This window comes from Siniperca chuatsi, linkage group LG23, assembly GCF_020085105.1.
Source record: "Siniperca chuatsi isolate FFG_IHB_CAS linkage group LG23, ASM2008510v1, whole genome shotgun sequence".
NCBI classification, from domain to species: Eukaryota; Metazoa; Chordata; class Actinopteri; order Centrarchiformes; family Sinipercidae; genus Siniperca; species Siniperca chuatsi.
In genome coordinates this window covers 2,462,804-2,490,718 of record NC_058064.1, presented here as the reverse complement: position 1 = coordinate 2,490,718, position 27,915 = coordinate 2,462,804, and the positions used below count along the sequence as shown (strand labels likewise).

At 39.6% G+C, this 27,915-nt stretch overlaps 1 protein-coding gene across 3 annotated transcripts; it reads left to right on the top strand.

Moving 5' to 3' along the window:
* Positions 1-109: 109 nt before the first annotated feature.
* Positions 110-27,915, top strand: dyrk2 (dual-specificity tyrosine-(Y)-phosphorylation regulated kinase 2). 3 transcript variants are annotated; one of them, XM_044186092.1, is made up of 7 exons: positions 110-390; positions 11,916-12,019; positions 15,952-16,294; positions 16,497-16,660; positions 18,259-18,648; positions 18,740-18,830; positions 20,210-27,915. In XM_044186092.1, the coding sequence occupies exons 1-7, from the start codon at positions 351-353 to the stop codon at positions 20,857-20,859; spliced, it is 1,782 nt and encodes a 593-aa protein (XP_044042027.1). In that variant the 5' UTR covers positions 110-350; the 3' UTR covers positions 20,860-27,915. The 3 variants fall into 3 exon arrangements, with proteins under 3 accessions (XP_044042027.1, XP_044042028.1, XP_044042029.1); XM_044186093.1 differs by lacking the exon at positions 110-390 and adding an exon at positions 981-1,114; XM_044186094.1 differs by lacking the exon at positions 110-390 and adding an exon at positions 1,570-1,590.

Below are 27,915 nucleotides of genomic sequence, written 5' to 3'. Positions count from 1 at the left end.
AGGCTACTACTATTATTGGCAATATTAGCATTAATATTTTTATTCGAGGTTAAGATGTATTTGGGGAACTGTGTGAGAATGTAAAAAGTGCATGAGGCAAAAAATAAGACTAAAATGTTAAATTGTCCTTTTAATGATAAAACTGAGTGAGTGTGAGGAGGAAGAGAATGGCTGCAGGAGGAACTCAATGTTGAAAACACTTCATTTAAATTATTCTGAGTTATCCCGGAGTGTGAGGGAGTTATTGGGATTAGAAAGAGGAGGAGCAGGGAGGAGGAAGAGGAGGCGCTGCAGATGGAGGAAGAGGAGGCGTCCTGTCTGCCTGTGTCCAGAGGAGAGGAGCGGCCGCCATGTTAACCAAGAAGCCCGGAACCTCGATCCTCCCGACGGGTGAGCACAGCCTCTGTAGCCGGCCAGAGGGGGCCTGAGCCCGGCCAGTGCGGCGGGGACACACCGCTGATTCCCCGCCTCTCATTACCTCTGTTTAATCCAGTGTAAATTAAAACGTAAAGAGTCAGAAACGGAGGAAAACACTAACTAAGAGAAGAGCTTTAAGCTCTGCTAGCTAACAAGCAGGAATAGAAACAGACTCTGGCTCGCCTTTCTTACCTTTGCTCCTTTGCTCATTAAATGATCTGTAATCTAAAAAAAAAAAGGAGGGGGGGAACCAGAGGAGAAGCGGTGGTTTGAATGTAGAAACTAAGCAGATTAAAAGCAGATAAAAAAAACCAAAACAACCAAACTGAAAGCTGCTCCAGACGTCTTCCTCCTCTTGTCTGTCAGGTTTATTTTTAGCTAGCGTTAGCTAACCAGCAGAAGAGAGGTGACAGCAGCAGCAGTAGAAACAGGTTTCCCTGCTGTTTACTGCCTGTTTATGTCTCATTTAGCTGTTTGTAAAGCCTTTATAACCGCACCACGGCTGTGTTTTGGTGCCTTTTAAGATATTTCTCGGTGTTTTGTTTTTTTTTGGGGGGGGGAGGGTTTGTGTGTGCTATGTTAGATGTGGTGTTTGGTGCTGTTTAGTGTGTGTTTGCGTGTGTTTTCCGTTGCTGGGTAATTTTTGGCCTCCAGCTCCGCCAGACAGAAATAAAGCCTCGGTTCAGTTCAGTCAGAGGTCAGTTGGTTTCTCTTCGGTATTTTAACATCAGTATAATGTATTTTTTCTAGTTGTCACTTCTTAAATATGCAACAATCAAACGCTTTGTCTCATTAAAGTAGCTTGACAAACATGCTAATGCTGTCATGGACTGCTAGAGCTATCATTACAGGTTAACATTCATGCTGTAGCTTTGTGTTAGCCTCAAACTCTTTGAGTCATTGTTTTACAGCTTTATAAACTGCTAATGTCTCTATTTAAACCATTATAAGACATTTACTTTGTTCTCTACAGGTTCCTAGCATGTTCATGGGTATTTACAGAATGCTATAATGATTTATCATAATTTAAATGTAAATATGTAGTGTTTCTTTAGTTACAGACAGTACGATTAGATGTATTGGCATTGCCACTATCGTTGGCCAGTTTTAGCTTATCAGTATGTACAGTACCGCTCAAACGTTTGGAGTCGCCTGCCACAAAAGCTTGATACGGTACAGTCAGATGGCTGAGAGGATTACTCTGTTTTTGAATGGTCTTTCATGCTTTTAGGTTGCAGAAAGTCCCCTTTACAAATAGATGTCGTTTTGTATGAAGGGTTTGCAACAACAAAAAAAGTAATGTTTTGTACATGGAGAACATAACGCTGTACGATGGTTCAACCAGACTGACAACTGAAAGGGCAGAAAGAGACAAAGATACCTCTGAGCAACAGTTAAATGAGAATATAAGAAATCAGCAGTCACTGGTGAAAGAAACTGGAAGCTGAGCATTAAAATCAGCGCAGATTTAAACAGGAACAGGTTCCTGTTTCAGTGTCAAGTGCGCAATAATGCCTCAACAAGCTGGAATTAAAAGGCGTCTTGTTTAGCAAAGCTATTCTTAAAACTTCAAATAGAAACAGCAGGTTAGTCGAGGGTTAGCGCTGTTGGAACTGGATCACAGAATAGCAGCTGAACATGCTGTGGACGGACAAATCACAGTTTAAACCTATTCAGTCTAACCACTCAGGAGACTAATCCTTTAATTATTCTAAAACTCTTTCAAATGTAAATAATACATGTGGTGTATAATCTGTTTTTATCTATGTTAAAATAGCCATTATTGAAGGAAAGAAGAAAAACATCAATATAACAGGCGACTCCAACCTTTGAGTGGTAGTGTATGTTTGCCGAAGTGATGTTTGAGATAATTCAGTATTTGTCCACCAGAGAGCACTGATACGTTCATCTTTCTACTGTTAAATGTCGTGCTCAGTAACCTACAAACCAGGGTTCAATTCTGTAATAACCAAATTTAAGGGACGCTTATCAAAATGTTTGTGTTTAAAAAATTTTAAAAAACAAGTGGCGGTTGATATATATCGTCACAGAAACTTTCAAATATTGATATCAGCCTCAAAAATCCCCTATCAGTCGGGCTGTAGTACCTTTTAATAATGTTACTGTAAGTCACCTCAAGACAACTATGTGTAATGACAGGAAGTATTATAGACTAAAATGTTTAATATTGTAGATTCATTAAATACTGTTTAAATACTGTAGCGTTGTCAATTGTAAGACAAGCTACTATTTTCCACCATTAGGTTGCCTTATTAGTCACGACTAACCTGATCCAGTACCATCATGTTATGTATCATGATTCTGGAAGGCCGTCTTTACTTTAGGAAGCTGGACATTTCAGCTGCTAAGGCGTTATAAAATTCGATATTGAAAGAGTTTTAGGGTAGGTTGTGTTCTTAGCAACTTTTTAAAAAAATCTTTTGGAGACATTTAGTGAAGGAACAGTAGGGAAATGTTAAGGCAAAGAAAGAAGTGGATGAAATTCTTGGTCAAATTTGAATTGGGAACATTATGGTTACATGGTATTGGTCATAAACTTTTGGAAACCCTGACGCCTGTCTTAGCAACTTTTAAGGTGGATAAAACCTATGTCATGTGCGTGTAAAGTAACTAAAAAGTTATTCTGACAGAGAGCGCTATCTTCTCTTGAAGTCAATACGAACCATGTAAAATCAAAGACGACTCACCAACTGGAGTGTTTCTCAGCAGCAGTGCACTCAGTGCTGCCACTGGTGGCCCGCAAAATGTATAAGTAAGACTATTATTTAATGTCAACATTAATGTAGCTTGGAGATTATTAATTCTAATACTAAGTGGACAGACTAGTGTTACAGATGGTGACTATTAGCTCACTGTTAGCTTGCTAAGGTTGCTTGATATTGTTAATATTGCAGTTTAGTTTGTAATAATTGATCAACAATAATAATTATTATTAAATGTCCATTAGCCTTTATTTTGCCAGCATTGGCTTCATTATATCAGTGTGATTGTTACATTTATGAATCAAATTGTTATTCTAGTTTATACCACTATCAATGTGATGTTAAGGGTATTTTTGATCTTGTTTTTCAGGGGCGGATTTGTAATTATATATTATAAAATTAAAATTACACATGCATGTTGGCTATTAATTTTTGTAGTACTAAAGGTTGTTTGAACTTCCTTCTTAGCAGGACTTTTCTGTTGTAGTTTGTCAAGCCGGGGAACCAGTAAAGCCGGTGTTGAACCCAAATGCAGACACACAGGCTGAGTAGGTACTGGACTTTAATCATTTAATGAATAACAAAAGGCATACACTGATCAGGCAGGCAGTGATCAACGAAAACAGCTGCAACTAATCAGTGCAGAGCAAACAACCAAAACTGGCGAGAAAAGCAAACAAAGACGTGAAGTAAAACAACCAGACACGTGAGGGAAAAGAGCATTTCAAAATAAAACAGGAAATACTATGCATAAACCCTCAACCCATGACATTTTCATACAACTCTGTATCTGCAATTTCTGTCTTTCATCCCTGCTTACCACATGTATTCACCATATTGGTGGTTTTATAACCAGTTCATTAGTGGTTTGGATTTGTATCCAGTGTTTCCTCCTGTAGGCTGTGTGGTGACAGTTTGTGCTGCTTCAGGCTGCGTTTTCAGTTTTGTTCCATTTTTATGTCCCAGTTTCATGGCATACACCAACACTATACAGCATACATTGTAGTGAATGACAACCAACAAATGTCAATCAAACTAGGACTTTTAGCCAAGAACAATACAGCCAAGTTCAAATTTAAAAGCGTCACAAATATTGAGTAAATTGTCCAGCTGTGAGCAGCTCCTCCATTTCTGTTGAGCAGTGGGAACATTGTCCAATACTACATTCACCACCAGCTGTTTTTAAGTTCTCAGTATGATGATCTAGTTTGTACGATGTTTTGCGTGTCTATGTAGTCTTGGTGTATTGAATTGTACAAATGGGAATTTGAGCACACTTTTGGACAGTCTCTTCAGAGGCATTCATGATGGTTTAAGTTTAAATCCCACTCACCTTCACACCTCTGTACATCTGGCCAGTCGCTGCATAAAGTGGGTACAATTGTTGGATTGTCTGCGTTGGAAAATTGTAAATATTGTGGGACGCATGCTGTCCAATTGAATTTGCTAAAACTCCTCCTCTAAACAGTGATTGTCCAACCATAACTTAGCAACAGTAACTTGGCACTGCAGGCCTGTCAAGCTTCATATTTCTCAACACGTTGAAGCAGTGTACATGGGGCTGTAGTAAGAGCCATTCTCCATATAGAGTGTAGAGGGTGGTGACTTCCAAAGTGGATTAAAGCAATTTGTCTGCTGTAACGTTGCAAACATTAGCATTTCTGGCTAACTAACTTACTACCTAAAGTAGTAACTGAGCAATACTTTCAAGGCCCTTTTCATACTACATTATATTGTGGGGTGACAGTTTAGCATTACATTGAAAAAAACAAAAACATCAGGACTAGCACATCCAATGTGTAGTGTTTTCCCACTATGTGGAAGTCTGTCCTGGATTGTACTAATATCAGAGATAGGCTAACGTTAGCGACTCTGTCCTGCTCTCTTTGGATTTGGGGAAGTTTACACTCCAGCAACTCCAGCCAGCGTTACCCGAGATGACGTTACGTTTGCGAGACACGTTGGTTAGTCCTCATCCTAAAAGTCTTGTAACACTAAAAGTGAAACCTGCTGTTTGAAAATACAAACAGTAAAGAATAAATCTAACCTCTGTCTTGCCTATGCAAGTATGTCGAGATTCACCGACTGTTTTGATAGTTAATTAATCGATTTGAGTAATTTTTAAGACAAAATGCCAAAATTCTCTGGTTCCAGCTTCTCAAATGTGAATATCTTTAGGTTTTAGACTGTTGGTCACAGGGTCCGAAATTAACACCTGCTAAGCGCCAAAGGCAGGTAGATTTTCCATTTGGCGAGTAAATCTCAAAAGGCTATCCGCCACACTGGCGGGCAAATGTTTGAACCAAAACAGTCAACAAACTATGCTGAGAGTCTCTACTGCGTTTTGGTGTCATTTACGGGCGCGCTGCTTCTGTCCTCTGCTGTCCGTGTCGGAGTGACGCGTACGCACGCTACATATGTGTTTTTACACGCGTCTAAACGGTGACGTGAAACTGAGAGTATCAAGCGCTCCTAGTTACGGTGGTGTCACGTTTCACACAACATTTCACACGGAAACGAACCCTGTTTCCCGAATTTCTGTGTTGGACCCATTGCTTTTTTGTTTGATCCTTAAGTACATTTAATAGCAAATACTTAAGTTACTAAAGTTAATTTCAGACACTGGTTGGTCAGACAAAACAAGACATATGACGATTTCACCTTGGGCTTTGGGAAATTGTGATGGCTATTTGTTTCACCATTTTTGACGTTTTATAGACTACAAATACTAATATAATGCCTTTTAGAATGAACTGATACTGGCCTTTAAACTTGTAATTATACTTAATGTAGTTGTTTTTACAACGGGAACTCAAAATGTTGTTAGAACCAGTAGATAGTATGCAGCTGGGATCCTCAAAAACATCTACAGAGGCCCACTGTTCCTCCTCATCTGTAATTTCCAGGTCACTTTCTGAACTTTGTAGTTTCTTTACTCAGCACCTCTGCTAGTCTCCGACCCCGCTGAGCGTCACACAGCTGCATGTGTGCTGTCACGTTGCTGCAGATTTTCCCACTCGTCCTGTCGAGCAGCGTGCCGAGCGTGCTCGCCGGCGCTGTGGCATCTCAAGCTCGGTGTCAAGTTCACATTCAGCACGCTGCTTTTCCACTCTCCTAGCATGCATCTGCCAGGCTCGCAGCAAGGAACACTGTATGTGCTTTCCAGTATAGGTCCCTGTTACATTATAAGTATATACATGTACTGTACAGGCAGAGTACAGTGTCATCATATACTGTAGAGTATATGAGGCCCTGTGGAGCTGATGAAGGGCGGAGAGGCCAGTGGGAAACTCCGACAGTTTGAATTAAAGCCTGACAGATACCGGACTTTTTTAGGCTGATGTTATTGGTATTTTACCATATTAACACTGCAATAATGTTTTATTAGTTTTTTGTTTTTCTTACAAAAATAACAGCTCTTTCTAAAGTTTCTTCAAGTTTGTTAATTAAAAGTTATGATAAAGATGTGTCTGAGGCAGGACATTAATAGCTCAACAATGTTAAAGGTGAAGATATCAATAAGATACCACATTATTATTATAAATAACTATAATAATATAAATATATATTAAGCTATTATTAAGAATTTAAGAAAAGTAAAGGTCAAATATACCTTTATTTTTTCATACAATATGTGCCAAGACATAAGCTGATATTGACATGTTTGTGATTAACCAAGATAAGCTGATATAGATACATATTGATATATTGGTCGAGCTCTAGTTTGAATGAAGTATGTGTATGTTTTTGTTGGGTTTATTTTGTATACTGCACTGTAATGTGTTTCTAAGTCACTTTTAGGGGTGGACAATATGTCAGTAAATGCCTTGAGAGGATATGATTTTGCCATAAAATGAATACCGTGGTACATATCTGTTTAATATCTTAGGTTGTATTAGACCATTGTGAGTGTGAAAGAAAGTTTAATTTCTCGTATACAGGTGTATGAACAGACCAGACCTTTATTTATCATTTTTTAATATGACAATTTTAATAATTTCTTCAACAGCAGGCAATGCTGCAAATCAATGAGCAAGACTGATTAATCACCATTTTGGATTTATACATGATTTTCACATTGACGTAATGTTAAAATGTACCTTGATTTGTCAGATATTTCATTTGCTGAATGAGCCAAAAACAGACATTCATTTCTTTCATATTAAATATCTATCTATCTATCTATCTATCTATCTATCTATCTATCTATCTATCTATCTATCTATCCAGTATGTTTCCAAAAATCACAGATTTGCCTTAAAGGGCTTCCCTTACCTGTAAGAAAGTGACAGAGATCAGTTGAAAGAGAAAATGTCTGAAGTAGGGCTGTAACTAATGATAATTTTCATTATCAATTCATCTGACAGTTATTTCTTAAGTTAGTTACTTTATCATTTAGTTTATAAAAAAGAAAATAGTTAAAAATGTCAATCACAATTTCCCAGAGCGATGAGGTGATGTCTTGAAATGTCTTGTTTATGTCAGTTTACAATTACATAAAACATTTGAGAAGCTGGAACCAGAGAATGTTTCTCACTTTTGCTCAATAAATGACTGAAACAATGAATTGATTATCTAAATTGTTGACAATTAATTTTCTGTCGATCAACAAATTGATTAATCGCTCACTCCCTCTCACTTTAATGTTGAATATCTGCAGCTTGTATACAACTGTAAGAGGTTGAGAGAGAAAGTGTGAGAAAATCGGACCCACGCTCCAAAACCCAAAGATATTTAAAACAATATAAAACAGAAAAGCAGTAAATACTCACATCTGAGAAGCTGGAAGCAGAGAATATTTGGAATATTTTGTTGATAAATGACTTAAATTAGTCAATTATCAAAATTGTTGTTTTCTGTCAATTGTCTAGTCATTTAATCAATTAATCGTTTCTGCACTAGTCTGCAGGAAAGTAAGACAACGCCTCTGATTCAGGATCACAACAGAACACATTTAAGTGCCTGTGTATTGATAACACTATCAGAACATATTGTGATATTATATTATATTGATTGTTTGTCCCAGCCTCAGTCATTAGCAGCATTACAGTGAAGATGCATTAGAGGCTGCATTGTTTTGCTGCAGCGTGTTTGTGCTGCGTCTGCAGTTTATATTCAGGTTTGAATGCAGGCTGGAGGTTGTTGTTCTGAGTCCTCATTGGCTGTATCACAGCGATGTTGCACATCAGATGCTGTATTGTTCGCTGCATGTACTTTGCCGTGTAGTAGTTTTACAGTGTGTTGGCAGTCCTGCAGTCTTGAATGTGATTTTGTCTCTGCGAGTCGTCCTCATTAGCAGGATTACAGTGAGCGTTCAGATTAAAGGCAGAGAGCGGCAGCTGAGACCATCTGTCTGCTTTAACCTGCACGCTGCTGCACAAACACAGGAAGCTGCTGAGAGCTGGACGGTGGCCTGTGAGGGTCTGAAGCTCAAAGGCTCAGAGCTTGCCTCTGTTTCCATTCATTCGTTCCATCGCTTTGATATCTGTTTATTCTGTCCATGATTAGCCAGTTGTAAGACTTTCTCACACAATATCTAGATATTTCCAGCAGTTCCAGAAAGTACATCTGTGATCTTGATCAGGGATCTCAATGCTAGATCCAGCCACAGCCTAAACAATTGTTTGGTTAATTAATTAGTCAACTGAATCATTGTTCAAGCAAAAAATCCAAACATTTGCTGTTCCAGCTTCTCAAATGTGACGTTAGACACATTAAATATCTTTGTGTTTTGGACTTTTAGTCGGACAAAAACAAGCAATTAGAAGACGTCGCCTCAGGCTCTGGGACACTTTCCACTATTTTCTGATATTTTGTTGACTAATAGATTAATCGAGGAAATAATCGTCAGGTTAATCAATTATTTTGAAATAATCCTTATCCTTAATAATCCTTAGTTGGAGCCCTAGATTAAGCTATTATCATACAGCTGCAGAGAAATTCAGGTTCCTGCATTTCCAGTCCAACCACCTCCCTCACCTGTATTGTTGGATTAGGACGAAGGAGAAATGAATAAATTAGACATTAAACATATTCTTTGTGATTATAAACAAGGTTTTTGCCAGCTGATACCCAAACACACACCTCTGACCCCCCTCACCTCTGTCAGCCACTAAAACCCTCAGGGCTAATGGTCAAGTGCAGTTTTTTTGTGATGAGCGAAATTAGCTAGTCGTTCTGAATCACATTTGAATGGATAAATGTATGTTTACACCCTCAAACAAGCACATGGGGTGTGCGCGCTCTACCAGGTGAGCTACTGGGGCCACCCTTTCACTGGGTCTTTAAACCTACAAAACATAACATTTAGTTAACTGGAACATGTTTTTCGCTGAATATTGGGAAGAATAAGCCCTCCTCTGAGTGTTATGGTGTGTCTTCTTGATTACTTTGGAGACAGAAGAAGTGCTAACTAGATTGTGTTTAGTTGTGACTGACCTGAATGCAACAGCTGGTGTACTGAGGCAGATGTTCTGGTTGTAAAACTCTTGCTCTGTTGAAAGGCTTGCTGAAAAAGTATGACACCTCTGACTGAAGTAGAAACGGATAAGAACGAGGAAAGTCGAAAGGAAAGTCGATACAAAGTCCACTTATCAGCACTCTTAACTCTTCAATGTATTAAGATAATGGTTTGTTGTGACCTTTAACCCCACGGTGGTGGTGGTGTTGTTATGTTTCTGTTAAAGGTGGTGAAGCTTCAGAGAAAGATTGAGAGGTAGGCAGTGTATTGGGGATTATCAGGCTATATTAAAACCTTCATCCTCCTTAGACTGAGTCGACCTGCAGGACCCACAGCCTCCAGACTAGACTGGATCACTTTGGCCTGGGTCAGTCCGGTCCAAGGCTGTTTGAGGCTGTTTCAGTTCAGTTCAGTTCAGGTATACAATCAGTAATATTGATCGTAACCTGTAAAATCTAATGCAATCCAACACAACAGCTCAGCCATAAATTCTACCTTTTTGTATGTTATGTTCAGTTTTGATTGACACTGTCAGAGAGGTGTTAATTTAACCATGTGTTTATTATGGAGGTTGTAGTTTGCATTGATGTTGAACTGGACTACATTTTATTGAGAGGGGAGAGAATTTCCCATTTCTTATTACACATTTCAGTATAATGTAGTCCAGTTCAACACCTCCACTAACTACGACCTCAGTAATAAACATATAGTTGAATTAACACCTCTCAGAAACAAAAACTGGCCATTATAAGCTTCATTAAAGTAGAATATGTGGCAGAGCAGGATTATATTGTATAGGTGTACTTAATAAAGTGGCAAGGGAGTGTATTTGTTTAGCTTAGTTCAAAAGCTGGAAGCCAGCTAGCCTAGCTGTATCAAAAGTGGGGGGAAAACGTTTTCCACCAACACAAAGCTGTCTTACGCCACATTCAAGGCATATTTTACAGTAATTAAAAGCAGCTGAGTGAGAAAAATGTTGTAATTCAGAGTCAGTGATATCGGAATAGCTACAGCTAAGTGTCCGCAGACTGCTAGCTGGCTGCAAAGCCACTTTCACTAGAAGTTACATTGAAATGCAATCCAAAATGAATAATAATACAGTTGGCTGAGCAAATTCAGAAGAAGCTTTACGCTGCTTGTTTGTATTTGGTTTCACTTGTTAATGAACCGCTTTTTAAAAATAGCTCATTTCTGTGTAATTTCCGCTTATCTGGTATGACTACGTGGCTAGTAGGGGTAAACCAACTTGGAATAATGTGTGAACTGGGGCTGCAACTACCTGTTATTTCCATTATTGATTTATCTGAAATAGTCTTTGATTATTTTCCAGATTAATTGTTTGCTCAGTACAATCTGCCATAGACGTTGACGTCTTTTATATCGCTTTCAAAGAAGACTTTTTGTTTCTTATCATAGAAGACTGAGAAAAGAAGCAAATATTCACATTTGAGAAGCTGGAACTAGTGAATGTTTCGCATCTTGGTTGCTGGCTTTGGAAATAAAATTAAAATACCATCGTCCACATGATCAGAATGAGTGCTGCTGCTAGATATCCCCCAGGCACATCTTGTGAAAAAGTGTCTTTTTAGTAGTTTGTGGCATATAGCGTAAAGAGCGAAAAGATGACAGAAGATGTCCGAGTTCATGATTAGCTGTGATTGCTGCATTTAGGGAAAGAGGTGGTGCTTAGGATCAATCAATGCACTTTTTTTTTTTTAAAAAGCTGTTATATATGGAGGACAATAAAGGACGTGTCTCTGTATCAGTCTCTGTATGTGTTTGTCTGAGTATGTTCCTGATGTGTGTTGCATACCGAGCTCTTTTTGTGGTGGTCATGACATGTGATACTTGGTATGTTGAGGGGAGGCATCGACACATCTTGTACTTGGAAAGGTTGATACTTTGTCATGTAGTCTGCTTCCAGTGTAGCATCACTAATTAGTCAGAGCTCAGACATGGCAACCCGACGATGAGAGCAAAATCTTAGAGATGCAGTCAACAAATAGCTCCAAAGCTAACTGCTGCTAACGCCACAATGTCTCCTTTTTACATTTCTCTTTCAACACCTGTTCAATAAACAAGATACAAAATCAGACTTGGAGTTGTTGGACGCTAGATTTTTTTTCACTTTTGATGGAGCTAGGCTAACAGTTTACCCCTGCTTCCAGTCTTTGTGCTAAGCTACGCTAAACACTTTTATCCTGGAATAATCTCTGTACTGGACGCAGAGAAATGATATCCATCCTTTCATCTGAATAAGAATCATCAGAAAAGAAGATGAAACTTATCCTCTGTCGCTCTCTTTTTATTTCCAGGCAAAGTGGGCGAGCCGGTCTACTCTCCTGGTCACAGTGGCTCTCAGACAACGTCGCCTGTCGCCTTGCCGCGGCTCCGCAACAACAACCATAACCCCCTGACGGTACGAACACACGCTCACGTCTTTCTTTTTACTTTATCGTGATATCAATTTACTGCATTAGTTTTGTTGTTGGTGGGTTTATAACCCAGAATTCATTATATTTTACAGATGTGGGTGTAATAATATGAACTCTGATCATTAAAAGAAAATAATTGCAATGAAATAGACTAACACTCACACATCTTAACAGGTTTGGCTGTGATTTGCACTTTGCATTGAACATCAGTACCTTTGCGTGCAGACCGACAAGTTTCAATGGCATTGAGTATGAAAAACCGAATTCTTAGGGCTGCTTACTTGTTCTTTGATCAGACAATTACTGAGCTAAATCAAAAAACTCTATTTTATTTAGGTTTACTTTGAGCAATTTGACATGAATGAAAAAAACATGTTTATATTCCCCAAACTTGGGTAACAACAAAAGTACTGTTTTGGAGTTTGTACTGAAGCTCAGGTAACATATTGGCACCAATATGGAAATATTTCAAGCCCCAGTGATGCCCTAGGCTTCGTGCATCACTGCAACATAACTGCAGCACAGAATGGAAAGTGGAACACTGTCAAATTTTCAAGGGGCAAGCAGCAGCAAAACTCAAAGCAGCTGAACATTGCAAAGCAAAGCTACATGCTAATTAAAGTCATTTTTGCAGTGCGATTCATCTGCAAAAGTCTGAACGAAGGTTAAAATCTTCTTTTGATCTATTCATCCTAAAGAGAGATTTAGCTTAAAGAAAATGAAAACAAGGAATTGACTTTGTACATAAAATCTACTCAGTTAGAGGTATATAAGGTAGGAATGTAGGAACATAAAACAAGCATTTCTTTTTTAAATCGAAATATGTTTGGGGACCATGTGGACAATATAAACATCAGCAGCACATCTAGAAACATCTGCCGGTGTCCTAGTTGGACTGCATTTATTTTTGGGGTCATCACTGATCAGTAAACTAACTGATCATCATTTATAAGTAACACGCAAGTACAGTTGCTTTGTGCAGCTGAGAAGACTCAGCCAAGTCTACTATAAAGGAACATTGTGTTTGTTATGGTACATTATATACATTTGGCTTTTTTCCCTCTACATACATATACGTCTGGAGCAATTTGCTTAAAGGCACTTGAACATGTGGTCAGAAGGAGCCCTGGATTGAATTACCAACCATATAATTTATCGACAACCTGCTCTGCCACCTGAGCTACAATCGACCCGTTGCTATGCTTGCAGTTTGGCTTCTGAAGGTTGGTTCCAACCATTTCTAGAGCTGTATCAACCTGCCACTGTATCAGAGTCATGTTGGCTTTAGATGGCTGACTAGCGAGCTGCAGTTAGCATGTTAGCCTGCTGTTAGGAAGGAAGGGATCCCTCCTCCTCCTCCCCCTTTTTGGGCAGTTTTTCCTTATCCGAGTCGAAGGCCTAAGGATGCTGTAGATTGTAAAGCCCCATGAGGCAAATTTGTGATTTGAGATATTGGGCTATATAAATAAAAATGGACTTGACTTGCAATGAGCCTGAGCAGCAGTTCTCTGGAACAGTCAGCTGTAGCCACTCGGCTAATAATAGCCCTCTGCTCCAGGATGGTTTAAACAGCTGATTGGTTTATAGGCTGGTGTGAAGGACACACACGCACACGCAGGACTAATGGTATAAAGGAACTGATGCAGCATTTATTACCTTCAGAGTGATGTCCTTGACTATTAGCATTAGCAGTTTTTCCCGTAACATATTATAGTGAAAGCTCTTATGAAGTATAATATTAACTTCCAGGGAAATCGATCAGAGGCACTGTATCACTCAGCAATGGCCACATATTTAACATATTTGAAGAGTAAGGCAACTATTTATGCTGGAGCAGATTTCACAACCTTTTGATAACCAAATTTCTTGGGGGAAACGGCAGAATATCAGTAGTTTTAACGTGGTAGTTGCAGTGGTTGTGTTATCATTAGTAATGGTAGTAGTACTATTAGTTGTAGTGGTAACACTTTAAATGTAAACAGTTCAGGGGTTTCCCCTGGGGACTTGGTCAGCGGAGGTGATAAGTGCTTGTAGAAACTGATCAGGTTAAAACGCTGCCGGAAACCCTGCAGTCATGTTTTATCATGTCATGTTTATCTAGTCCCAAGTATTTCAAGTTCATTTAGTACTTTTGTGTTTCCAATTTTACTACATGAAGAGCCATACGTATGAGGCAAATAAGATTAACAATGGATTCAAAATTCTCTGATCCCAGCATTTCAAATGTGAGGATTTGTTGCTTTTCTCTGTTTTCTATGACAGTAAACTGAACATCTTTGGGTTTTGAACTGGACAAAACGAGCAATTTGAAGATGTCAACTTGCACTAAAGGAAACTGTGATAGGAATTTTCAGATTTAAATTTAAAATGTTTTAGACAAAACTCTTAATTATGAGAGATTATGAGAAAGTCATAGGTAGATTAAACGACAATGAGAATAATCATTAGTTGCAGTCCTAGTCAATTTTTTGTGAACAGCGAGACAGAAACCTGTGTGTGTCAAGGTGTTGTCCGGTGAGGGAGGTATGCTCTCATATGTCACTGTAACCACTGACAACACACACACACACATTCACACACACTACCCCGACTGCTGTGTGTTTATGTATGTGTGTGCGTTATTGTACCATAGTCCCCTCACTGGCCAGATTACAAAAACACACACACACACTGTTCTTTGGGGTACAGCAGGTCTTTGAACTGAACCGCTGTGTGTGTGTGTGTGTGTGTGTGAGAGAGAGAGACAGACAGTGAACTGAAACCAAATGCACCTCTGTTATCTGAAAGGACCCAGGTGTGCTGGTCACCATGGCAACAGGGAGTGACTCACTGAGCAAGAGACAAAATGAGAGAAAAAGACAGCTGTCTCACTGTTAGTCATTCAATCACAATTGGGTGATTAGACTGTATGAGTTCTTCATTCATTTTAGGGAACAAATTACTAATTTGTGGGCATTAATTACCCAAATCTTTACCCCGACAGTCTCCTATGTTGTGTTCAAGAACACCCCAACATCCGAGATTTGAGAGTTGGCTCATGTTATCTTTTTAACATCATCAACAAAAGTTCATTGTCTTGTTGATTTTCAGACAGACTCCACAGATTGTTATTGCAATATTTTTCAGCAGATATCACCAACAGCAGAAAGTTTTTACCTGTCGCAGCAATAACATCACTTTGACAAAACGTTTGAAGGAAGATGAGGAAACAAAGTCAACAGTAGTAGCAAATATATGATTTCTAGATTAAAAAACATGGATGGCCCTTTAAGATAAACATATTATGCTTAAAAAAGATACTCAGTAACAACAAATGTTTTAGCTGGAGTGAATTTTACTACTTAGTTCTCACTAGTGCTGAAACCACTGGTCCATTAATCAATTAGTCGATTGACAGAAAATAATGGACAACCACTTAAATATTAGATTACTCATGTAAATCCATAAATCCGGTGGCATTTTTCCCTTTCTTGGATAAATGACAGTTTAGATTCAGACAGGAAACAGGGAGAGAGACAGGGTTATGACGTCCCTGTTCACCGCCATTTTAGAGACATGGGGTGCCCCCTCAAACAAAATAGAGGCAGTTGATGGACATCACAGATTAAATGAAATTAATCTAATCTGCTGCTGCAACTACTGACTGTTGATAATCGGCCAAATCAGCAGCCAAACTACAATAACTAACTTCCCGTTGTTTTTAGAATACCAGCATGCACCTGTCCCTTTCAAACTCACCTGTCCGTTTCAACTTTCATTATTGTTGCTTTCAAAATCTCTGTTGTAGACTAAATGTTTAATTAAAAAAATCAACAGACGTAATTATTGAAATCATTAGTTGCAGCCCTGCTTCTCACATTATCCAGACTATCTTTAGGCTGTGGCTGATGTCATGTCTCTTTGTGTTTCCCCTCAGGGAGGCTCTAAAGCCGCCATGTCGGACGCCGTCCAGCTATCGTCGCAGTCGCAGGTCCACGTCACCCAGCTGTACGAGGAGAACACCAACAAGCGTCCGGTCCTGACCTCCCAGCCCAATGGCCTGGCTCCGCTCAGCTCCACCCGACCGGGCCTGCCGCTGCCGGACCGCCAGACCTTGGCCTCAGAGCCCGCCCTCCACTGCCGACAGGGCAGCACCGCCTCCAACAAGTCGACGGACGGCAAGCCAAAGCCCGCCTCCTTGTCCCCGGAGCTGGCCATGAAGCAGTTCATGTCCAAAATGTCATCGTTCGAACACCACGAGGTGTTCAGCTACCCCGAGGGTGAGTGGGTTTAAACTGTCCTTCTAAAGATGCACGTTTTCATTGGTTGATGCTGATGATAACAAACCAATAATCTGTAGTTGTTGAGGTAAATTCCATTAGACGACACAATAAAACTGACCCAAAGTAAAAATGGAACAGATTGTTTTGATCTTGATCGATGGGAATGAGAGTGATGAATGATGTCCTTGTTTCTCCTTAGTGTATTTTGTTGGTCCGAATGCTAAGAAGAGATCAGGGGTCATGGGCGGAGCCAACAACGGCGGCTACGACGATGATCAGGGATCCTACATCCACGTTCCACACGACCACATCTCCTACCGCTACGAAGTCCTGAAAGTCATCGGCAAGGGCAGCTTTGGACAGGTACAACTAGTAATAGTACTGCTAGTGATAGTTAATCCAACTATGTCTGCTACTAATAATACTGATAACTGTTACTACTACTGTTACTACTACTGTTACCACTGCTGTTACCACTGCTACTATTACTGTTACTACTGCTGCTATTACTGTTACTACTGCTACTACTGCTACTACTACTGCTACCACTACTGTTACTACTGTTACTACTACTGCTACTACTACTGTTACTACTACTGCTACTACTACTGTTACTACTGTTACTACTACTGTTACTACTGTTACTACTACTGTTACCACTGCTGTTACTACTGCTGCTATTACTGTTACTACTGTTACTACTACTGTTACCACTGCTACTATTACTGTTACTACTGCTGCTATTACTGTTACTACTGCTGCTATTGCTGTTACTGCTGCTGCTGCTGCTGCTGCTGCTGCTGCTGTTGCTGCTGCCGCTGCTGCCACTGCTGCTGCTGCTGCTACTACTACTGCTACTACTACTGCTACTACTACTGTTACTACTGTTACTACTACTGTTACTACTGTTACTACTACTGTTACCACTGCTACTATTACTGTTACTACTGCTGCTATTACTGTTACTACTGCTGCTATTACTGTTACTACTGCTACTACTGCTACTACTACTGCTACCACTACTGTTACTACTGTTACTACTACTGTTACTACTGTTACTACTGCTGCTACTACTACTGCTACTACTGCTGTTACTACTACTGCTACTACTACTACTACTGTTACTACTACTGTTACTACTGTTACTACTACTGCTACTACTACATTACTACTACTGTTATTACTACTATTACATTTACTTTCACAATCAAAAAGTGAATAGTAAATGTTGTATGTTATAAAGCTGTTGCAGTTTATGTAGTTTTATATCACAATATCAATAAAATAAATAACATTCATGACATTTATAGAAAATTAGATATCTAACAAGTCAAGGCATGTCATCACATTGATGTATAAATCTAAGTCTTATTTGTTGGTTTACAACAAAGCCCACAATGACCTAATACAACCAGAGACACCGGTGGGTCATTCAGTACAAACTCGTGCTGTGCAGAAAAACATTTTTTTTTTTTTTTAACCTTCAGTAATTTATTTCAGTTCTAGTTATAGAGATCCCAAAGTTTTCAAAGATACCAAATATATTTGGCTGAATTTGGGGGAAATGGGTCTAAAATGATGCACGAGATATATAGAATATTAGCATTTAAAGCAAAAGTTTGTAGGTTGACTATTTCCCTCAATGGAAACATTACATAGCTTCAATAAAGAGCTGGAAGAAGCTAATACACATCATATAAATGATTGAATAATATGATTTTTCAAACTTAAAGGGGAAAACTGGATCTCAACTGGTTAAACTAGCAGGAAGGAAACAGATGTGTAATGTTAGTCCACAAACCCTGAAAATATTTGATCATACTCTCTTCTATTTCTTGACTCCTTGTCTAGCTGTTGACAATAATTGTTTTGTTTTACACTATCAGCTGATCATAGTAAGTACCATTTGGTGTAATGGATTTAAGATTAATGAGAGCATCATGTATTTCCTCCCCCTGCAGGTGGTGAAGGCCTTTGACCACAAGTCGCAGACCCATGTGGCTCTGAAGATGGTCCGCAATGAGAAGCGCTTCCACCGGCAGGCAGCGGAGGAGATCCGCATCCTGGAGCACCTGAGGAAGCAGGACAAGGACTCGAGCATGAACGTCATCCACATGCTGGAGAACTTCACCTTCCGAAACCACATCTGCATGACCTTCGAGCTGCTCAGCATGAACCTGTACGAGCTCATCAAGAAGAACAAGTTCCAGGGCTTCAGCCTCCCGCTGGTCAGGAAGTTCGCCCACTCCATCCTGCAGTGTCTGGACTCGCTGCACAAGAACCGCATCATCCACTGCGACCTCAAGCCAGAGAACATTTTACTCAAGCAGCAGGGGCGCAGCGGCATCAAGGTGAGTAACAGCCGCCCAAGTCTGTTTCACTAAAGGCTTGTTAATCCGTCTACAAAACAAGCTTTCTTTCTGTTTCTCTCTCTCTCTCCAGGTCATAGATTTTGGTTCTAGCTGTTATGAACATCAGAGAGTTTACACCTACATCCAGTCCAGGTTCTACCGAGCGCCAGAAGTCATTCTAGGTAAGAATGAAAGCAGCCTTTGGTCGACACTAAGTTACCATATGCTAATGAGCTGATTTCAGCTTTTCACTTCGGTTTGGTTTTGGCCATTGGTTTCGGTTCATTTCAGCCGTGAAATTCAACTGACGCTTTCTGCAGAGTCGACGTTTACTCAACGTTATGTTTTGGTCAAAGTTTTGTTATCAGCATGCAGTTTAAAACTCTTCCTGCTGGTTTGTTGAAGGACACTCTGATGTCATAGATTTAAACCACCATCAGTGGTCTTGTATATTTAGCCCATTCACTACAAATCTCATAGACTTAACATTAGAGCTCACCATTTTGCAAATTTTTTCTTCTACCATTCCAGACATCCATTGGCTTCCATTCATATCTGTACACAATAAATGTCTATTAGCAGACTCTTGAAACTTGCTTGAGTTGTGTAATCATCACAGTGAACACAATAACATAAGACAATAAGACTCCAGTAAGTTACTCCCGGTCAAGAAACGGTCCAGCACATAGTCCCCATAAAACCAAAACTTGTTATTTACACTTTGTTTTTTGTATGGATTAAACAAATAAGATATGACGTGTAAATTAGGGAGCTTTCAGAGGTGCTGGTAGGTGGATTTTGTTACATTTGGACAGAGCCAGGCTAGCTGTTTCTCCCTGTTTCCAGTCTTTATGCTAAGCTAAGATAACAGGCTGCTGGCTGTAGCTTCATATTCAATGTACAGATTTGAGAGTGGTATCAATATTCTCATCTAACTCTTGGCAAGAAACCAAATAAGCTTAAAACTTGCACACACACTGGTGTGGTACTTTAAGGATCAGCTGCTAAACAGCAACCTTTGTAATCTTTAACAGCCCACTGTTACAATCTTGGTACACTAGCACAATGTAGAACTTTCATGGGCTGATAGTACTATCAAAGTTACATAAATATGAACATGTAATGTAGAGTATGTATTGAGAGATGACACTCTTTTGTTACTGTGGTTAAAAAAAACAATCCTGTTGTAAAAATAATACAGGTACAATGCACAACCTTCAGAGCAGTCTAGTAGTCCAATAATGTAATAAATCCTCGAAGGTTTCATGACCACATTCATTGCAATTGTCTAACTTAACATAATCAAAAATAGTCCTTGTTTTTTCAAATCATGGATAAATGTTACTGCCCCACAGTAACTTTGACAGAAAACTAAATGTGACTAAATGTTGTATGTAATGGATTATCCATCTGCAGCATGTTTCTAGTCCCTGCAAGTTAAAATTCATAGAAATATATTGAAACCAGTGGCTGATCAGTGGGAAGGTCAAGTATTTTTCAGCAGATCATTTTGATGGTTGAATCTAGATTTTGACATGTCAATCTTTGCCGCCTCCTCCAGGCTCCAGGTATGGGATGCCTATCGACATGTGGTCTCTGGGCTGTATCCTGGCTGAGCTGCTGACTGGTTACCCGCTGTTGCCGGGTGAAGATGAAGCCGACCAGCTGGCCTGCATCATCGAACTACTGGGCATGCCCAACCAGAAGCTCCTCGACGCCTCCAAGAGAGCCAAGAACTTTGTGTCGTCCAAAGGCTACCCGCGGTACTGCACTGTCACCACGCTGCCCGACGGCACCACTGTGCTGAATGGCGGCCGCTCACGACGAGGGAAGGTACGCGGCCCGCCGGGCAGCAAGGACTGGAGCGCAGCGCTGAAGGGCTGCGACGACCCGCTGTTCCTGGACTTCCTCAAACAGTGTCTGGAGTGGGACCCGGCACTCAGGATGATGCCCAGCCAGGCGCTGCGCCACCCGTGGCTGAGGAGGCGACTTCCCAAGCCACCAACAGGAACCACCACGGGGGAAAAGACCTCCTCCTCCAAACGGGGCACCTCCACCACCGACGGCGCCATCACCTCTATCTCCAAGCTCGCCACCACCTCCTCAACAACCACCTCCTCCTCCTCCAAAACCAGGACTAACTTGGCAGCGATCACTGATGCCAACGGAAACATCCAGCCTAGGACGGTTCTGCCCAAGCTGGTCAGCTGAAAGTGAATGCACTCCGCTCGCTGTGGTGGGAGTTGTTAGCTGTGCTCATGAGCAACCGTGAGCTACCAGCTGGGACTGAATAAAACAGGCTTGTCCAGTTTTGAAGAGCATTTGTTTTTTTCACGCTGGTTTTCACAGCGTTGTTGGAGTGCGTTCAGGACAAATGGAAACTTAGCGCTGGGGTGTTAAAATGTGCAGAATGGCCAGGCTGGGATGTAAGCTGAGCTGAAGGAAACTTTATTGATATATTGGGGTGTGTTCAGACTCCTCAGATTCTCAGTCGGAGAAGACAGTAGTTGTCTTACGTTGTGAGCAGCGAGACAGGAAGTGACCACATATGTTTAAAGTGATTGTGGGGCTGCTCAGACAATCAAAACACACCACACCACTCTGTAGCTCCACACAAACATGTCAAAAAACATGGTGCTGATGGAGGGAACAAGGCTTTTTTATGTTTTTAGCAAAGAATCTATTTAGCTGAGCTGATAGTCGATTAATCGATTAGACACCAAAAACAACTTTTTATGACCTTAGTCTTACAAGGTTATATCTACAGACAATTGTAGAATAATGGCTCATGTATATGTTCATGTGGTTTACTGACGAAAACGTCAGATATATCCTTATAATACTAAGGTAACAGCTGCAAAAAAGCAATGATTAGCTTGCTAATCTTTGTTTCATATCACCATGAAATAACACTTTTTTTATGTTTCAGTTTGGGGAACATTGGTGGGCATTTGTCATTACTTTTGACTTAAATTACTACACAATTAATTAAAACAAAATCCTAGCAACCCTAACTGAACCATCTACCTGTTAGCTGGCTAACTTTCTTAGCTAGCTTTTGTTTTACAGTGTGTAGCTAGCCTGTGTTACCATGCCAGCTTTGTGCCTGTCAGCTGGCTAACTGTTAACTGGCTAATGACCACTGGTTAGTTGTTAGACAGCTATTTGTTTGTGTTTAGCTGTCACTTTGCTACCTATTTACCTTTTAACTGGCTAGCAGTTAGCCTAGCAAACTTCAGCTAGCTATAGCTGGCTCACTATTTGCCTTTTTTGGCAGTCTGGTGGCTAGCCTTAGCCTTTTTTAGCCATAGCCTGTTAGCTCTCCACTGCCCAGCCTTACGAAGTACAGATTTAGAGTTTTAAAGTGTTATAAGTTTTCTGAAAGTTAGCAAAAAGAGAAGAGAAGTATGTTTGTGTTAACTCACAACATTTTGTTACCTATTTAATTAAGCAAATCTGATTATTAAGGACACAAAATGACTGAAGGAGCTGTGAAGATAGAGAAGAAGGTAGATTAAATGCAGTGTTATGGACAAGTTATAAATCATGTTAAAATAAAAGGGCTCTGATTAAAAAAAAAAAAAAAAAAAGGAATGTTAGTAACCAAAGTCTTTCCTATTTGAAAGGAGAAAAATATAACAGTGGCAGTATGACCTGAAACAGCAGGCTAGCATTTAATTAGCTAAACCAAGTGAAGCTTTCTGATCAGGGAACTTTTGTTAAAAGCTGATATACAATTAACTTATATTTGGCCAGATATGGGACAAATTATTGCCTGGGTAAAATAACAATATGCTAGATGTCTGTGTCATTGATACACTACTTCTGATCGTTCAGGACCATTTTAAATTATATTTAGGGGTAGACATTTTAAATGATTACTTTCATCAATTAATGTTTATTGAAAAGAAAAGAAAAATCAATAATTCAGCATGGCAAATTAATTTTTAGCATGCTAATAAAATTCGAGGCTTCAGGAAAAGACTTTCAGACATCACATGACGCCAAAAATATCTTCCATAATGTCACAGCACAGAGCAGCGGCATAGTATAGAGAACTGACTCGTCTTTTCCTTCTGGCTGTTTGGAAAACACAGCGGCTCTAAGGATTTTACAGCTTTAAATAATCAATTGAAATAATCTATATGGAGCCATGGTGAACAATAGACGTTTTATGACAGTTCTCAAACTTTTATGTAACTTGAGCTCAGCAGCAGCAGCAGTGCTGATGCAGCTGCAATAGCCTGACGGTACCTTACATATAGGCCCATATAGACATATATCCTTCTGGGTGGATTTTGTCTCACGTGTAGGTGGGAACAATAAAAGATTTAAATTTCTACACCAATTGAACACATCATGAAGTCTTGGCTCCAAGTAAGGGTGAAGATTAAGACAAGAAATTACAGTGGATTTGGAACAAAGGCCTTGTGAGCAGCATATTCACAGAGAGGTAGCCAACTCTGTAGCTAACGTGATGTTAGCATGTGACTGATAGTGACGGTGTTGGATGGGAGAGAGCTCCGGTTTTAATTCAGGGTTTCTTTCGAAGTAATAAACACTTCTGAGAGAATTTAGACACTAAACATATCCACTAAAACGCATACAAATAATATCATTAAAAAGGGCTCCAGTCACATCAGTATGTGTTGCAGTCATTTGGTGCTTAAATGTTTTTTTAATGTTTTTTGAGCTGGTTAGCAGGTTGTTGCAGTGGCTCAGTAGCAGGTTTCCATCCAAATATAGCGTCAATTTTAACCAAATTTACAGGAAATCGGAAAAATAAAATGCGAATTAATGCACGTTTCCATCCACTACCTTTATGGCAATATTAGTTGGATGCATCGAGATAAACAGTTGGTGGTGCTAATTCTCCAGTCAGGTGTCATTAAACCACTGCAGAAAAAGAGGACACAACAAGATGACTTAATTAAAAGAGTTCGGATAAAACTTTAAAGAATGTAAACGAGGTGGTTGCCTCCCACAGTTCAAAGACATGCAGGTTAGGTGAATTTGGAAGTCTAAATTGCCCGAAGGAGTGCATATCAGCTTGAATATGTTTATCAGAGTGTTTACATGCACTTAAGTAGTCAGGTTAATGCTGGCTTTCCGCAATAACCAGCATGTTTACACGAAACTCTGAGGCCGTGGTAGGGGATTAGAGAAACTTGATTTCCTTCGCTAGATTTCACCTGGAGAAAGCTAATTTATTGTCCATTTATACATGTAACTGATTGGTTTCAAATCCTCCTTTTATATGTACACGTGTATGGCAACAAATTAAGACAGTATTACGTTGATTACTATATACTGTGAGACGATACAGATGTGTCTACCGTAGAGATTTTACAAGTCAGTGAGCAGCACAGATGCAATGTTAGATTTTTATGATTTTTACATCAATGTGAGTACCTTGATTTGTCAGCTATTTAATTTACTAGGTTAACCAAAAACAAACTGTCTGGTTATCACATCTATAAAAAGCTTATTATTAGATTTTCCAGAAAAATATCACAGTGATGATATTCAAAGTGCTTCATACGAGGCAGTAAATTAAAGTTATAAAAGCAAATATAAAATCTAATCAAATGGGGAAACTTTTAGGTAACAAAAGACATTAACTGGACCAGAATAAAATAAGTAGAACGAATTCCAGTAATATCAGATAAAATAAAGAGATGTTTCAAGTAAAATCGGAATACGCTTTCCGATAAAAGTATGTTTTTAAAAAGAATTTAAAAGATGATACTGACTCACTTCTAGCTGGCTTGTGATACTCCCTGTAATCTCAACATCACATGAGGGAATCCCTCCTGGTGTGACTGGGCCCGAATGCGATCAAACAATATTGATTTATACAACAGCGCCTCTTCTAGAGCACCACTTCTACTAGATTCTAGTACAAAGCGTATAGAGTAGAATATTGCAAAAAAATATGAGATGAAATGAAACAAATGGATCCAAAACATAAAAATAACCAATTACAATCATGTGTAGACGAGCAGTAACTCTGTGATCAGTCATACTGACTGGTAATATATTGATCAAAGGTCAGTATTGATAAATGGATCTATCAATGTGATCTGGGAGGTGTGGGTTGTTTGAAGATGCTTCTTATTTATTTGCTACAGTTTAATATTTATTAATCTAATCTACATATTTACTATGATGTGCAGTTCATACCGTATACTTGAATGTGTGTGTGTTGTATGTAGCAGTGTGTATGTGCAATGTCGACGTTACGAGAGGTTTTCTTAAAGCTTGTTCCCTCACACGAACACACATATATCTATACACACACACACACAATTGTATCCGAACGCACTCTGTGGTTTGGCTCCACCCACAGGAAGTCGAGTCATACTGGGATGAGGATGAAGAGGAGGAGGAGGAGGAGGACGAGGAGGTAGAAGGGCTGTGTGCACCGTCGGCCTGGCAACCGTGATGTAATGTAGCACGTGGGAAGTGGACGATAATGACGTGATGCACAGAAGGAACTGATAATGTAAAACACACAAGACACTACCTGCTCCGCCCATCTCAGGGGAAGCTCCACCCCCTCCTGGAACTGGACAGGAAACAGGAAGTAACTAAAGGGGGAGGAGGAGGAAGTGTGTGTGTGGGGTGGGGTGGGGGGGTCCTCTCTGGTGTTTTTGTTGTTTGTTTTCTAACGATTTGATTGGTTGGTTGATTGTGTTTTTTATTTTTTTTTATTTTTTTAGTGAGACGAGTGCTGAGAGTCGTAACTTTGTGCCTTCGGTATCTCATCGCCATGCCACGCCCACCCAACCACACACACACACACACACACACACACATTTACACTGACAATGTCATGGCAACAATTTATAATATATTTAACAAAAACTCAGTTTTCAGAAAATAATTTAGTATCTTTTGGTGCAACTCACAATGATGTCATAAAGACTCATATCAGGTGAGTTTCGGCTGCCAAAGTCTGCATGCTGATTGGCTCCTGGTTTGTTTCAGCAAAGCCCAAAGTCACCATGTGAACCCCATGACCTCTGACCTCTGTTTCCCAACCCCTGAGAAAAGTGTAACCATAATAGAGCCGTAATAGAGCAGAAAAAACAAAGGAAGTGGATTTTTTGTTCATATGTACTGTATTTTGGGGTTTTTTTTGCCCTCAACAGAGTCTGTCTGGCTGTCTGAAGGGCTGAAGGTTGCTTCAACTACCCTGAAGGCTCAGAAGAAGCACCCTCATTAGCAAATATTTCTAAATAATTACACAAAAGTGTATAAAAATTGTAATTAATGCTGTTAATACAATTTTCTGTTTAATATCAATTTGAACACAAACTAAAAAACTAAACATTCAAGGAATTGATCGCAGAGAAGTAATTTGAGAATTGCATTCAAGACAGTAACAACAATAAGTAATGTTAATCTGAAGGTTGGTTAAGACTGTGCCAACACTTTGTTTCTGTTGATGGAATATGAATAGACAAGAGGCCATGGTATAAGCTGGATAATCCAGTTTAGATCTTGATCCGGTCTATATGCAAAAACAAATAGAGGCTAGTAGAACTCTCTATTGCCCCAAAAGGCTGGACACCAGTTGTCTTGAATGCAGCATAAATAGCAGATGCTAAAGCGAGTGTTTTATGGAAGCCCATTCTCGCCAGGAAAAGAATTTAAGTTAGGAAGGATTAAAAATAAAAATACTCAAGATAAATCAAAATTATGACATATGTCACAATAATACATTAGACAGACATATAACAATTGACTTACTATCTTACAATTTTAACTATCTCAGAATATTGTATCGTATAATTTTGATTTAGTAAGTCCAGATTCTGACATGTCATGATTTTGACTTAGTAATTCATAGTTATGACTTTTTATCTAATCATTTTTATAGTTTTTATAGCTCATAAGTTTCACATAGAAAGTCATGTTACTTTGATTTTGCATCTCATTTATACTTAGAAAGTCAAAACATTGACATACTATCTCATAATTTTCACTTACCATCAGTAGTTTTTGTTGTTGACACCAAACAATTTATCTGGGGTTTTTTGTTTTTTTTTGTCCAGCAGAAGTGGGCTTCCATAGTGTTTACAGAACCAGCAGAGCAGGCAAACGCACCAACTACATATTGTAGCTTTAAACTGATTAACACTGACATCTACAAGTGTTTGTGTGTGTGTTGGGGTGTAAGGGTGGGGGGGTATAACATGGCTGCACAATGTACAGACACATATCAGCCAACTGTCGCCACTTGTCGCCTCGGGACAGACGGGCATTGCCTGCTGACGACATGGCTAAGCTAACACTAGCCGATCGACCGCTAGCGTCCAGCCGCTAGCTGCTGCACTGATATTTTCTCTACAGTGAAGCTAACACTAGCCTACTGCTAACTTGACTGCTAGTAGCACATAAGTTTGTACCTGCTAGCTAGAGTCGCATTGAGCTCCTCACAGAGGAGGTCACGCAAGCTGTTAGCATTAGCGTTAATGTGGTTTTAAAGCATTCTTTTTTCATGTTGGTACCTCAGACTGCTCAGTTATCATTATTATTATGATTATTACTGTTGTCATTGTTGTGACTAACACCCAGGGCATTTGGTTGAATCTACCAAAGTGCATTCCTTTACAAAGCTAGCTGAGAGCTAGCTGCTCAAACAGAGAGACAGATATGGTAGGTAGAAAGTAGGAGGGCAGAAAGTAGAAAGTAAGTGAATAGAGAGGCAATCAGGAGAAGCAGCAGCCGCCTTTCAGACAATAAGGAGGGAAGGAGAACATGTGATGGTGTTTTGTTTTTGTTTTTTAAACAGATTATTATTAGCAGGCTGCAGTCCCACAGGAACATGAAGTCTGGTTTAACTGACCTCTTGGTAGCATTCATAAAAATAAATAATAATAAAAAAAAACTGCTCATGTGGAAGCAGCTGTAGCCTAACTAGCCTGCTAGCTCGTTACCAAGCTAGCCAGTTAGCCTACCAGCTCATTAGCCATTTAGCTTCTATGGGGAGGTCTCTGCAGCCAGAAATTAGCGCTGTATTTCTGTGACGTTTGCCAGCTGGGTTTTATTGTGGATTTTATCTGTAAATAATGTGGAAAAATGTTTGAATAATAAATTTTTGGGGGGTTGAATGCGCTGCTGTGCCACGCTGCGGCCACTTTTACAACGTACTGTATCTACTGTACAGAACACAGAAGTTGACACTTTTTCTAGTGAGCCTTTGTTAAATTTTATTGTGGTGGAAAAAATTATTATTAATAAAACAGTTTTATTGTTCAA

Excerpts from the sequence above, each read along its gene's own strand:
- dyrk2 (XM_044186092.1), top strand. The coding sequence starts at position 351 with ATGTTAACCAAGAAGCCCGGAACCTCGATCCTCCCGACGG. Across the intron at positions 12,020-15,951 it reads ACAACCATAACCCCCTGACG|GGAGGCTCTAAAGCCGCCAT; the intron begins GTACGAACACAC and ends GTTTCCCCTCAG. Across the intron at positions 18,649-18,739 it reads AGGGGCGCAGCGGCATCAAG|GTCATAGATTTTGGTTCTAG; the intron begins GTGAGTAACAGC and ends CTCTCTCTCCAG.